This window comes from Grampus griseus (genome assembly GCF_964374135.1).
Source record: "Grampus griseus genome assembly, chromosome: 3".
Classification (NCBI taxonomy): domain Eukaryota; kingdom Metazoa; phylum Chordata; class Mammalia; order Artiodactyla; family Delphinidae; genus Grampus; species Grampus griseus.
In genome coordinates, this window is record NC_139019.1 from 4254274 (window position 1) to 4267922 (window position 13649).

General features: G+C 41.4%; 1 protein-coding gene across 3 annotated transcripts in view; it reads left to right on the top strand.

The window, feature by feature from the left end:
* The window catches only part of ICE1 (interactor of little elongation complex ELL subunit 1), a gene marked incomplete at its 5' end in the record, with an annotated part of 58424 nt that overhangs the window by 19157 nt on the left and 25618 nt on the right, over positions 1-13649 (top strand). For all 3 annotated transcript variants that reach the window (XR_014296493.1, XM_082650827.1, XM_082650828.1), the window contains 6 exons: positions 295-332; positions 2542-2624; positions 2842-2881; positions 2965-3021; positions 9543-9629; positions 11342-11751. Coding sequence is in view for 2 of the 3 variants with exons in the window: in XM_082650827.1 (XP_082506953.1) it covers positions 295-332; positions 2542-2624; positions 2842-2881; positions 2965-3021; positions 9543-9629; positions 11342-11751 (715 nt within the window). The remainder of the gene's footprint in view (positions 1-294; positions 333-2541; positions 2625-2841; positions 2882-2964; positions 3022-9542; positions 9630-11341; positions 11752-13649) is intronic.

A 13649-nucleotide genomic window follows, 5' to 3' on the forward strand; every position in this document is an offset into this window, starting at 1 on the left:
AGGATGCCACCTGGACGCGTCAGCTTGGCTCAGAGATGAGCCACACAGGCACGATATGCCGCAAAAATGCAGAGTTTTAAAAATCCATCTTACATATATTACACACTAAATAGCATACTGTTCTTTCTGAAGTTTACCTTCAAAACAGTTGCTGGTATTTTTAATGATTGATGTGTTATATTTGTTGTGACTAACATTTTCTTTATTATGTAAATCTCAATAATTTAAAAAATCATGTATATCACAAATTGTGAAGTTACTTTTTTTAACCATTTTAATTTATACAATTATCAGGAAGAAGAAACTAGAAGCCAAGGTGAAGAAGCTGGAAGGTAATTAGCACTCTTGTCGTCCAGCTAATGGAAGTCATTGTCTTTGTGTGAATGATTGGTAACTGTACAAGGCTGTAGTACTTGGTCAAGTAGTTGAGTCCTGTTTTTGATGGTGCATCCCTGGATGAGTGTATTAAGGGTACCGTTAGGAAGAAGGTTGAATACTGTACTTCTCTCAGTTACTGGATAGACATGGAAATGGAATGTGGCATATCCTTGAAGTGTTCACTCAAAATAATAACAGCCCATACTTTTACTGTAAAAAGCAGCGATCAAGAAACGGACTTAAATTTTGAAAGTTGAATCTCATGGGGCCCTCTCATTTTTTACTAACGAAATAAATGGTTAGTAGAAAAGGATACTACTTTTAGTACTGAGAAACTCGATGTATTTGGATGGTTGTGACACACTCATGATGGAGAGATTTCTGTGAGATTCCCTACACTGGGAATTTCCACTGTGTCCCTGCCCACCACCCCCCTGCCCCCGGCACCCCACGTTTGCTCAGGGCCTTCTGTCTACACTGAGCAGGCAGAGGGCCACACGAGAGTCTGCTCAGCCCTCCTGTGGCAGCTAAGAGCCCTTTTAGGAATTGAATCCGAGATTTTTTCTTCTGTTTTCTCCTCCTTATTGGGTGGTTGTGACGTGGAAATAACATCAAGTAGAGACAAGTGTGACCTGCCAGCCCATCCCTGATCCCCTCCTCCTTTCTCTCCAGTGTGGGCTGGGGCTGCCCTCGTAGCTGTGGGGCTCACGGACCTGCTCTTTGCCCTGTCATCACTCCCGTAGTCCTCTGCTTCAGAGAATGGGTTTTTTTTTTTTTTTAATTGAAGTATAGTTGATTTACAATGTTGAGTTAATTTCTGCTGTACAGAGTGATTCAGTTATACATATATAAACATTCTTTTTTTTAATATTCTTTTCCATTATGGTTTACTACAGGATATTGAATGGTTTCCCTGTGCTAGACAGTAGCACTTTGTTGGTATCCAGTCTGTATATGATAGTTTGCATCTGTTAACCCCAAACTCCCACTCCATCCCTCCCCCAGCCCCCATTGGCAACTGCAAGTCTGTCGAAGAACAGTTTATTTTCATTTCGAGTGTGAAGTGAGAATTTGAATAGAAGTTGCTGAATATATTTCCAGTCATTAACTTGCCTTAATTGAGCCCAATTTTTCAGACTTAGGTTCTAAATGTTTTGCTAACAAGTTTTCCTCTGATTTGGTTGTTGCACAAACATTGAGTGTGGCAGTAAGTACAACATCACTGTGTTCTTTCTCAGTATTACCTTCTATTGCTACTGTGGTGGAGATAATGTCTATTTAAGGAAAAATTTTAAAGAGATCTAAAATGCCTGTGAGACTATATGAAGCTTTTACAGCAAACTTCCTTTGAAGCAAAAGTGTATTTCCCATGTGACAAAAATATTTTTCTAGTAAGTGACAGGGCTAATAATCAGGTAAAGAAATACTCAAGTTTGTTAGAGGAATCAGGAGAGGATTGTTACTGTGGTGTTTATAGGATTTTACTTTTCATAGCAATTGTATATGAACGTATTCAGATAAAGTCAATACTGCTCAGGTTCTTAATAGTATATTTGAACCATTCAGAACCGAAAACTTGAGTTAAGAATTTGCTCTAGATCCACAGGAGAGCTATAAAAATACCTTAAAAGTAGATCTATGTAAAGATATAGGGACTTAGAATGAGTTGGCTTGATGCAAGGGAACTCCAGGCAGGAAGGAGTAAAAATATAGTAAACATTGAGAAGATTGTCCCTTCCCCCAAATGAAGAAAATGGTCTTAACTATTGCTTGATAAAATCACAGTTCTAAATCTCTAAAACTTGAATGTTCCTGATTGTTGAAGAACAAGGGGACCACAGCCTCTCCCTCTAAAGATCTTGTACGTTGGCTTGTTGCCTGACTAAAGGGTCGGGGTTGGCTTGTTTCAGGATTGGAAAGGAGTCTTAGGGCCTATATGCCAATTCTTCAGTTTTGTAGATAATAGTTTAAACAAAAGTGTTCCTGCATTTATCCCTGATTCTGATAGAATACTGAAAGAACAGTAACTTTTTACAGAATTTGTTTCAAATTTTAAGAAATGAGGAAAGCTCTCAGTAGTTTATTTTGAGAACTTCATTAATGGTAATTATAAATGTGGTAAATTACTTTTCTCTCTTACTTCACTGCACTCTTTAAATAAAGAGGCTGCTGTCAAGCAAACTCAGGACTTCAAGCAACTAAGGAATGAAAAGAAAATACTTGAAAAGGAATTTAGGAAGACACAGGTAATAGATAACAGCAGTGCCCACACATGTTCAGATCTTCCCTCCGGGACTCCTTGGGTCCTCTGTAAGCCCCGTGGGTCCTCGTCATGAGGAGTCACACGTGAGGCCCCCAGCTGAGGGCAGTCAGCAGTGCCCCTGGGTCGCCCCCTCTTACATCCCGTCTAGAACTAGCACTCCTTTATCCACTGCAAACACTGCTCGTGTTTTGTTTTCACAGGAAAAGCTTGATGAATTTTCTAAACAGAAAAATGAAAAGGGTGAGTATTCAGTTAATGCTTACTTAAGAATTCTATTTTGACATACAGTATTCTTTTCTAACTGTTTTTTCCCCACATTTTAGAGTTGAGACATATTGGAACACAAATTTCAAGTGATTCTTATGGAAGCATCGATAAAAGTAAGTATACTGCAAATTTAGTTTCAATCTCTTTGCATTTCTTTTAGTGGTTTGGGAGGTTGCTTGTTACTCTTACCTATAATTGTGGGAATTCCTGGGCTTGTACATGTTTTTTGTTAGAAGAAGCCATCTCCTATTTCCTGTCTTCATTAGATCTATGTATGTTACCACCTTGCTGTCTGATAAAATAATATAGTGAATGAAAGAGTCGAAAAGCAGTATTCCTTGGGAAAGAAAACTGGGAGAGCTATACTTTCCACACTTTTCAATAAATGAGCATGTTTTCCTCATTAGATTATAATTTATCAAGTTAATGTATTAGATTTCATAGGTGCCAAATATATAAAAATGGTTAAAGTCAGGCAGGGAAACTGTGGAGTCAAAGCCCTGCAGTGTATTGTTGGAAGACAGAAGGGTTTACGGAAGGCCGGAAGTTACACAGAGGAGTGCAGTGGTGCTCACAGGACAGGGACGTCCCCAGCGTCCCCGGTACGTTGCAGCACTGAGCCTGCTACCTCATGGATGAGGAGGTGTAACATGAGAAGTGGGGATGCTGGAGTTTCATGTCAGTTTTTCTACTTACTGTTTGACCCTTGACCATTGACTTCCCTTCTTTGTGTTTTCATTCCTAGTTGTAAAAAAGAGATTATGAATTGCTTCTCTGCCTATCTTCTACTGTTTTGGTAGAGATACATTTAAAAAGGCAAATAAGTAAATAATGGTATTTTCATGTCACTCATGTTTTCTCCAAATGGAAATTATTAAAACCACTTACACTGTTTTGTGCAAGTATGTAGTGTCTCTTCAGAAGTCTCCTTTACCTTTTTTTCCTTCCTTTAATTTTTTTTTTTTAAATCCATAGATCAAGGCTTAAGACTAACAGTTGATACTTTGCAGTTGCCCGGGCCCTGAGTCTGTTTATCACTATCACTGATGCATAATTCCATGTGCTTTTGACCTTTCTTCCTACTCTTCTGAGGTGTGGAAAGTGGGACTTTGAGTAATAGGTGCTGCTGAGAGAAGCCGGACTCGGCAGCACTGGGCTTTCCCAGCTAACAGTCAGCTGTGGACTTTAACCTTCTTTCTTTTAGGATTCTGCTGTTCTCAGGCCTCACTATTTAAAACACATCCCTCACCCCCTTCCATAGTTGCTCTCTAGCCATACATTCTCTAACTTCAAAGAACTAGTTACTTTCTCAAATAATTTTTTTTTTAATCTAACCTCACTGTAAGGGAAGGGATACTGTTTATTTTTTCCAAACAAGTAAATAAATGAAGTCTTTAGGAATCTGCTGATTATTTAGCTGTGGACCTTAATGGGTTTAATACCTAATTCTTAAGTAAATCTTTAACACTTTTCTTTGTTCATACCTGACTTCTGAAAAACCTTACAAATTAGGCAGAAAGAGCACTGGGTCGGCTTCACTTTTGAGAAGACTGCCTGGGGGTTTTGTTGGTCTGCCTTCCTTTCAAATTCCAATGAAAATGGCAGAAGATTAAGAAAAAAAGAAAAGGATAGTTAAAACGTGCTAGAAATTAATGAGGGAGGTGTAAAGCAGATGGTGTCAGTTGGTGATGAAACCCCAAATTACAGAGAAAAGCAGCAGCCCTCAAAAAGCAGGTTTTCACCACAGAAGTGTGTGCTTCCCTACATCAGAGGAGCGGGCACGGGAGAAGGGGCAGTGCATTGGCAGTCGCCAGGTGGCCAGCGAAGGGGCGAGAAGCCTGTGGCCTTCTGGCTTTGAGACTGTTCCTGGCAATGGTCCACAGGCTGTGGCCCAAAGTTCAGTTCTCTGAAGTGTTTGTTAGGACATGGGAAGACCCAGAGTGGGTGTGGATGTCAGAAAATTGGGTTATGGCTGCTTTGAAGGACAGCCCCTCCTGTTCCCAGAAAATGAGATATTTGTATATATGCCATGTAAGTCCTCACAACTGTATTCACTCTGCTTCCTCCTTCTGAAGACAGGGTCCTGTGGGTTCATGAGATGAGGACCTGCATTGATTGCCAGAGGAATAGGACTAAAAATGGAGGCCGTAGAAATGTACTCTGGCTGTGAGAGACGTCACTGAGAAAAAGCAGTGACAGGGAAGAAAGGCACCGAGCTCAAGAGAAACTAGTCCCTGAGGAAACGGTGTTAAATCATGAACAAGAAGAAAATGATAACAATTGAAATAGAGTCCTTAGAGAACATCTAAGAACCTGTCCGTAGGCTGCTGATGTGAAATCTGAGTTGGGGTTCTCAAATATTAAAAATACGTTGTAGAAATAAACCCACTCGAAAGACTGGATTGTTGAGTGGACAAATAGAAGATTGCTATAATGAACCAAGAGATTTAATTGTGGACATCTGTGAGAATGTGGTGTAAAAAGATAAGGAAATAAAAGGTATTAGGGAAAACCTAAGACTCTGGAGCATAGAGCCAGGTGTTGTAGTAGTCATCTAGGACTTCTCAGAGGGGAGAACAGAGCTGTAAGGAGAAAATGTGATCAAGAAATTCTATAGAAAGAAACTTCCCAGAGCAGGACACTGATACAATATTTATATTAGAAAAGCCTCCCAGCTGTAGAGCATGATTTTCATGTATGATCTCCATCTCTGATTTGTTCAAAGGAAATACATTTAAAATCAAATGAAGCAGAAAGATTGAATATAGGAGGATGGATAAAGAAAGGCTAAGCAGATGCTAACTTGAAAGCAGTAATACAAGACAAAGAAATAATTCGCACCTAGAAATGAATTTACATGGATTAAAAGGAAATATTTAGATTGATTAAAGGTACAATTCGTCAAGAAGATACTGCTCTTATGACCTTCGAGCATAAAACTATGTCAAGTAAAATGCTTGGATATTCTAGGGGGAATAACCAAATCTGTTTTCATGGGAGGCTTCAGTGTGTTTCTCAGAAATACAGAGTAAAAGCAAGAATTTAAATAGGAGATAAATTGGAATCATAATTGCAGGATGGATGATTTACATATAACTCTTAAACCACAAACGTTGAATTCTTTAAAATACTTTTTCAAACATATATAAAAGCTGACTATTTACTAGACAACGAAAAGCTACGATCTAATAGGAGATATGAAGATACTGATATTTCATAGGATATTAATAAAAATCTCTCCTACCTCCACCCTGAAAAACTGATAACACACATAATAAATACAAACCCCTCTTGGATAACAGAAAAAATAAAAACTGAAATACTAATCTGTTTTGGAAATAAACAAAAGCAGGGCAGTATTTATTAAAATCTTTGAGATATAGTCAATATAGCATTCAGTGAGTGGTTTGTGGTCTTAAGCGATTGTTAGAAAGCAAGAATTACAGAAAATGAAGCAAGGATTACAGAAAATGAATGACTAAGAAGGTAGGAAAATACAGCAGAAACCTAAGGAAAATAGAAGGAAGGAATTGTTGAAGAGGGAAACATAAATTAATGAAATAGGAAACAAGGCATTTGATTTGGGACCATTAAAACTAATAACTGGATCTTTGCAATGCTCATGAAAGTGACAGCTCTTTGGCATATCTGATCAAGAAAGGAAGAAACAAAACCCGACTCGCACCAGGACTGAGAAAGCTTTAAAAATACATTTGGAGAATTATTTTTAATTTACAAATTTATATTCAGATTTTATCATGTTCATAAAATGGACCATTTTGTAGGAAAACATACTCAAATTGACATGGACTAGTTGTTGCAATCCTGAACAGAAAAATAACCCAGAAGAAAATTTTAAAAATAGTTAAATATCCAACACCATGGAAGATCTAGGTGGCTTGCAGGTGAGCAAGCCTGAAGTGAAAAACTGATGTCTTTATTATTGTTTGGTTTTAGAACTTAAAAAATGTAGAATGCTTCCCGTTTCATTCTCTTAGACTAGCATAACCCTGTACCAAGATCAGTTAAGAATAACATGCATACATATCTTCAAGACTCAGAAATCTGTTACTTAGGAATAAAGCTACAAAAGTACTAAATAAAATCTTAAGAACTCAAATCTATTAGTAATTTAGAATATGGACAAGTTACGACTTAAGGATTTATCTCAGGAATACCACAACAACTGGTTAAGAGGAAAATGATAGGATCATCTCAATTCAGTACCCATTCCTCATTTAAAAAAGAAAATTGGTGAGGTAATAATAGAAAAAAACATTTTGAACTTGAGAAAGGTGAAACCCTAAGAGCATAATCATTACTGTCAGAAACAAGGCAAGCCTGCTTTTCGTTCCATCCCTTCTGTGTGTGCTGGAGACCCTAAGCCGTGCAGCCAGGCAGACACAAAGAGTAGGAGCTGTGAGTGCTAATAAGGAAGAGTCAGATTGTCCGCATTTTAAATGATGTGACTATCTATGTGGAAAAAGGAAAACAGAAGTGTAGGAGCTGGGGAAGGTGCAGGTATATACAGTGGACACGCACAATGGGCCATCATTAGCCTATCAAAACGGGTGGAATAAGAACGACCAGATCTCAGGTGGCAGCCGACCTGAGATGTCCAGGGAAAGACCTGAAAGCAGCATGCCTGCCTCGGTGAAGGAAAACTAAACGATCTGAACACATGTGTAAATGCTATGTTCCTGGATTGAAAGACTTAAGGCATAAAGATGTGCATTTTCCCCATGTGTATTTATAAATATACACTCTAAAACCAGATGGTGAAGGCTTATCGGAAAGAATAGCTGTTCGGAATAATAATTTAATTTTTGAAAAGGAAAATTCTGAGCCACATTCATGCCTGTACAGATATTAAAACATACTTATAAAACGGTCGTGTTTAAAGAAGCGTGCTATTCACGTGGAAACTGACAAATCAGTGGAGTAGGAAAGTCCAGAAATACTGTACTCAGAGTTGCCTGGATTTTAATAAAGGAGGCATTTGAAAGGATAAGGGGAAGGTGTGCAGTTCAGCTGAAAGAGGTTTTCACAACTAATGATGCCACAATGAAAATTATTTTCTGCTTTACTGGGAATGGATAGCTCTTTTATGTCAGACTGGAAGTAATGAATGAGTGCTCAGTTGAAATAGGCCTAACTCTGGTTAATAGCCTCCATAAGCATAGAAAAGTAACTTTTTTTCTTTTTTTTAAGGTTCCTTGTTTGCTGCTTTGGGTATACGTAATAAGCAGGGATCCTGGTCAGGTCATTTAAGCAAAGGGGATTACAGTATTTGGAAGCAGGCTTTTGGGTAGGTTAAATCATAATGTAGATAAACTACTTGATCATAGAATTTTGAAACTCAAAAATGGATGTACCTCATACAGTGACAGTGGCTGATTTGTCTCAGGAGAGGTTGGAAATGTCCAACTTTTCAGACTTCTCTGTTGTTGTGCCCCATTTGTCCTGGTCCTCTTACTATGGACTTCATTTTTTAGAGCGATGTAGTTTGCCAACTTAAATAGGGCTGACCTCTTCCAAAATTTGTGACTCCTTGTAGAAATTTTGGTTTAAAAGGTTGGTCTTTTTAGCCTCTCTAGAACTGCATTAGAGATTTCAGTGTTTTCAATAAATGATTCAGTTTAAGAACTTCCAATGAACTATAACAGAACTTAGGGGTGGACTGAAATTACCTAATACTTAATGCTATTTTCAGTTAAATTTTAACTAGTGTGGGTTGTCTTTTTATGCATATATGACACGAACTGTTCATGTTTATATTTTTATGAATATGTTTTGCTTTGGAACATTTTTGGGAATTTGTGTTCTTAACGTTAAGTTGACTTTAAAACCATAGTATAATATTCTTAATGTTATATGACTTTCATTAGGCCTGTCTTTGTTGTAGTTGCCCTTTGCCTTTCAACTTGGACCAGTGATTCTTAACCATTTTAGGAAATCAAACCCGTTTGAAAAATATTTATGAAAATTCCAAAGTTTTCACTTTCCTTATAGAAGCATATGCTTCTTTCTGTGTGTCTGCTCATGTGTGATTCTCTCTCCCTATTCATGTTTATACACACCCATTTTTGTCTCCTCCCATTTCCCCTTAAGGCCATTAAAATTTTTTCCAAGATCCATGAAGCCCCTAAGTTAATGACAGCATGGTCAACTCGGATGGCTTTTCTGATAGCCTCATGGAACTGAAGGGATACTGTCCTTTGTTCTTTGTAGACTACCTGGAGCCCTAATCTCTTCCATCCGTCATTGTATCTATGCTTCCCCCCCGACCCCAGTCTCTTATCACTCTCTGTAGAAAATACATAGACCAAAGATTTATTTATACTGTGCATTCATAACGGTGATAAAGGCCTTTAACAAGTAGATTTGGTTTTTTGAGTCCTACCCCTGTTTGCACCCCACCTTCCAAAAAAAACCTGAGTTTGTATTCAGCCCATCAGTAGACCTTTTTATCAGTAGCTAACTGAATTGTGTGCAATGATTGAATTTGGGGAAGATGTTTTAAGTTGCCTGGTTTTCTAATTCCCTAGTAAATCCCGGTTTTACAGGACTGTGTTTTGGCCTCGTGTAGAATGAGCCAAATGACATGACTTTAATACTTTACTCTCTTTCACAGGAAAAGTAAAACTACTTCTGAAGGAACTCTGGCTCTGTATAAATACAACACACAGACTACCTGGTGAAGGCAGCAGATGTGTCCCAGGTGAGAGAGAAGCTTCCAGAAGTACATTTCATACATGCAGTAGAAATGCTTACTTTGGGCATTATATGCCTTCACTTTTTAATATCTCCTGAATCTCACATTGAAAGAGTGAAATAAAGTAGGATGCGTACTTGAATTCATACAGAACTCCATTCCCTCCAGGGTGACTCCTAGTCTCAGTGAATACATCTGGCTTTTTATTTTGTAATAGCACCTTTCGTCAGGGAGTATTCATGGAAACTGGAAGACACATGGTGGGAGGTGTATATGGCAGGTGTACGCAGAAGACCGAGTTTCCCACTTTTGTCGCCTCCCATCCCAGGACCCCATGTTGCGTTTAGCAGTCATTCTTCCTTTAATTGCCCCCAGTCTGACAGTTACTGCTCTTTCTTTGTCTCACATCTCTGACCCTTCTGGAGAATACGAATCTTTTGGTTTGTGGGATGTTTTCTTGTATGAGAGCGAGGCTGTGTATTTTTGGCAAGAGTTCCCCAGTAGTGTGCCAGGGGAGAGTGTGTGTGGGTCTGCGTTGTCACTGGGGATGTTAACCTTGATTGCTTGTTTAAGGTGGTGTCGGCCAGGTTCCTGCATGTAAAGTTTCTGTTGCTTCCTTATTCATTGATTATCTTGAGGGAGATGCTTTGACACTGCAGATATTCTGTTTCTCTCCAATGTAGCCCACTGATTTTAGCATCTATTGATGGATCTTGTCTGCTACGATTACCACTCTAATAGTGTTTTTTGTATTTCCCTCATTCCTCCTACGTGTATTAATTGGAATTCTTCAGTAAGGAAGAGCTGTTGCTTTTCACCACTTACTTGTTTATTCCCTATTTCTGTCAGTGTAGTCTCACAGATATTTTTTTTTTTTATTCTGTATGTTATAATACAGTACTTTCATTATCTTATTCAAATTGCTCCAGATTTGGTTATTGGGACCATCTTTAGTTTGGCTCCTGGGTCTTTTAGGCATTTCCCGTCCTGTTTTGAGTACTTCTTTACTTCTGGTACTGCAAGCTGTTTAAGGCTCCGCTTGTATTTTCCCCTCCCCAGCCCTGTTATCAAACACTGCTCCAAGGAGCCCTGAGGCCTTCTGCAAAATATATTTTTACAGCTTTCAAATATGACAAATGGTTATTTCTAGTTATTTCCTAGGACACAATGTTTTTACTAACAATTACCATTACTGCAGTATACCAAAATCCAAATCCAAAGAGAACTAACGTTTTATAGTAGTTTTCTTGTTGCGTTATAATGCAAAGTATTTATGTGACCTAGTCAGGTTCCTTAGTTAGAGAATTATACAAATATGGTCATGGAGTAGTCTAATATAGGTTGATTTTAGACAGGGAAAATAGTGTTTCCTATCACATTGTATGCAGAAGCTGTTTCTCCCCAGTCCTGCTGATTTCCCAAGAGAATGAGGGCATCGTCAAGCCCCGTTACCATGGCGGTGGATGGACGCCTTGGCACGGACACCCTGCTGCTAATGGGACGCGGGCATCTCACCATCCACCTGCCTGTCTTCTCGTTCGCTTGTTGTGAGGGAAGCATACTTCTGTGGAATATGTTCAAGTCTTATAGGTTATTCTTTAGGAAGGGATTGGTTGCCTTTTAAAAATGTTTCTACTTGGATTTAATGCAAGCATTTTGAACTGTTAAAATAAGGATTTTCTTTTTAAGTTTTCTTTATATATATTTTTTCCCCACAGAAAAACCTGCCAAAGAAAACCCCAGATACTTAGAGTCCAGGGAGGATGGTGTGCCCCCTCCAGCAGGGGGTAGCCCTCTCAGGACCTCAGCTGTGCAGACGTGCCTGGCAGAGCTGTCCATGGAGATAGAGGGCGACTTCTCTGCGTGTGAAGACGCGGGGAGAGAGAGGCTGGGTGGAGCAGCTTGCCGTGACAATGGTGTCTTTAAAGAGGACCGGAATCCTGAGGCTGTAACGCAGAGGAATGAGGATGACCGTGCTGACTTTTCTGATCATGATCATTCTTTTGATGAAGATCTTCAGGCTGCCGTCGACTTCTTCAAGCTGCCCCCTCCTCTTCTGTCCCCGGTGCCCTCACCCCCTCTGCTGTCGTCCCCACACCTGGGTGCATTTCCGTCCTCACTCTCACCTGTAAGTTGACACTTTGTATTTGCATTACTTGGTGGCCATGTTGTCCATCCTGCTACGGGATCTCAGACCAGCTGTCAGGGAGGAAAGTGAGGATTTAACAAGGCAGGCCAGTGCCCTCGGGTCCACGTGAATATACGGCTTTTTTCATTTTGTACTAGGGGTGCATTTTTATTGTTTTAATCTACAGTGTACTGTAAGTCTCCTGTGTCTTAATTGCTTACTCTTATCTTTAGTGCCTGACACAACAGATACGGAATGAGTGAATTAAACAAGTGTTTACAGACATGGAGTCTTTCAGAGATGGGAAGTCCATGTATAGAGCATGCAGGTCAATTAGGTTGCTGAATTCCCCACCTTCATGCAATGAATTCATCATCTTTTTGTGTGTTTGCAGAATGGTTTATTGTAATTTTTTAGGAAGTTAGTCTTGACAAAGCAGATTTGTATGCTTTTTGGCTTAAGGAACAGATAAATGACTCCTTGAGTCACATCCTTCATTCGAGAAACCATAATGCATGTCTGTTACGTTCTGGACCTGGTGCTAGACACTGGAAAGCTGAGGTGACATGGGCCGTGGTCACCCCTGGTGGGGTCTTGTGTGGCGGTTGCCCCCATAACGGCCGTGGTGGAGTCCGCGCTGCTGGGAAGCATGCTGCTGGAGGGAGCTGGACACGGAGCTCATGCTGGAAGGAGGCCGGGCGGAGGCCGGGCGGGAGCGTCTCCAGCGAGCAGGTGTCCCGGCCGAGCGCGTGGAGGGGTGCTTTGTGTCAGCTGGAGGAACTGTTTACACAGAGGTGTTGGACTCAGGGCGAACCTGACGCTGGGGGCATTCACCCAGACCGGGTCTCCAGGTCCATGTGTGTCCTAAGGACTTTCCATTGTATCCTGAAGGCAAAGGGAAATCCTCGATGGATCCAAAGAAGTGGAGCTAATGGTTGAGTTCCACTTGAAGGTTTTCGTTTAGTCACAGTATGAATGGGGAGGGAGAGGGGAGAGTCGGGAAGGAGGCAGGACTGTAGTCGGGAAGTCATTTAATCAGCAGTTTCCTCAGTTCTTGACACCTGAACAGTAGTAGCATTTGAGTCAACTCGTTTGGAAAAGGTCTCGAGGTTGAGCGAGCAGCACGTCTCGTGAGATCTGCGGTATGGTTGTTAGGTGAGTGGGGGGTTGAGGATGTTGGAAACAACAGAGAAGAAGAACCTCTTTGGGCGGGGAGGTAACGTAGGAATGTTAGGTGCTAGGTGTGCGCGGGATTTCCAGGTGCGGCGTGTGCGAGTTGTACCCCCTTCCGTGGGCTTGGTGCTCAGAGCCAGGCTGGGTGGACGCAGGTGCCGGGGTGCCTCAGCCTGGGGGCCAGCAGAGGCCCGGGGCTGCGTGCTGTCATCCCCCCGGAATGCACGTGTAGGAGAGGGTCGGGTCCCGACAGTCCTGGAGAGCTGTCAGTGCCGACGCGGCCAAACAGAAGAGAAGAGGTCAGGACAGCAGAGGAAGACCAGGGGGTGATGGTGCCCTAGCATCCATCCAAGGGAGGAAAGGGTTTCTCCAGTGGGAGCAAGTTCATGTCAGCGGTGGTGACTCTTCGTCAGTCCCTGGGCCTCGCAGACCAGGGGGCACGGGTGGCTGAACCGGCTCTCCTGGGGGCCGTGTGGTCTCTACCACTCAAGACGGGGAGGGAGGCTTCCAGAGCAGACCGGGAGTCAGGGGCTGTGGAGGAGGCAGAGGTGTCGGGGTGCAGCACAGGCATGAGGTGTGGCAAGAGGGGTCTGCAGGGTGACACCCAGAGCGATGGCCGGGCTGGCGCTAGGGCGAGCTGCCCTGGGCCAGAGCCTGCGGCTCGCCGGGGAAGGCAGGCGGGGCTGGGCAGCTAGAGGCGGAAGCCTTTTGGGCCAGAAAATGGG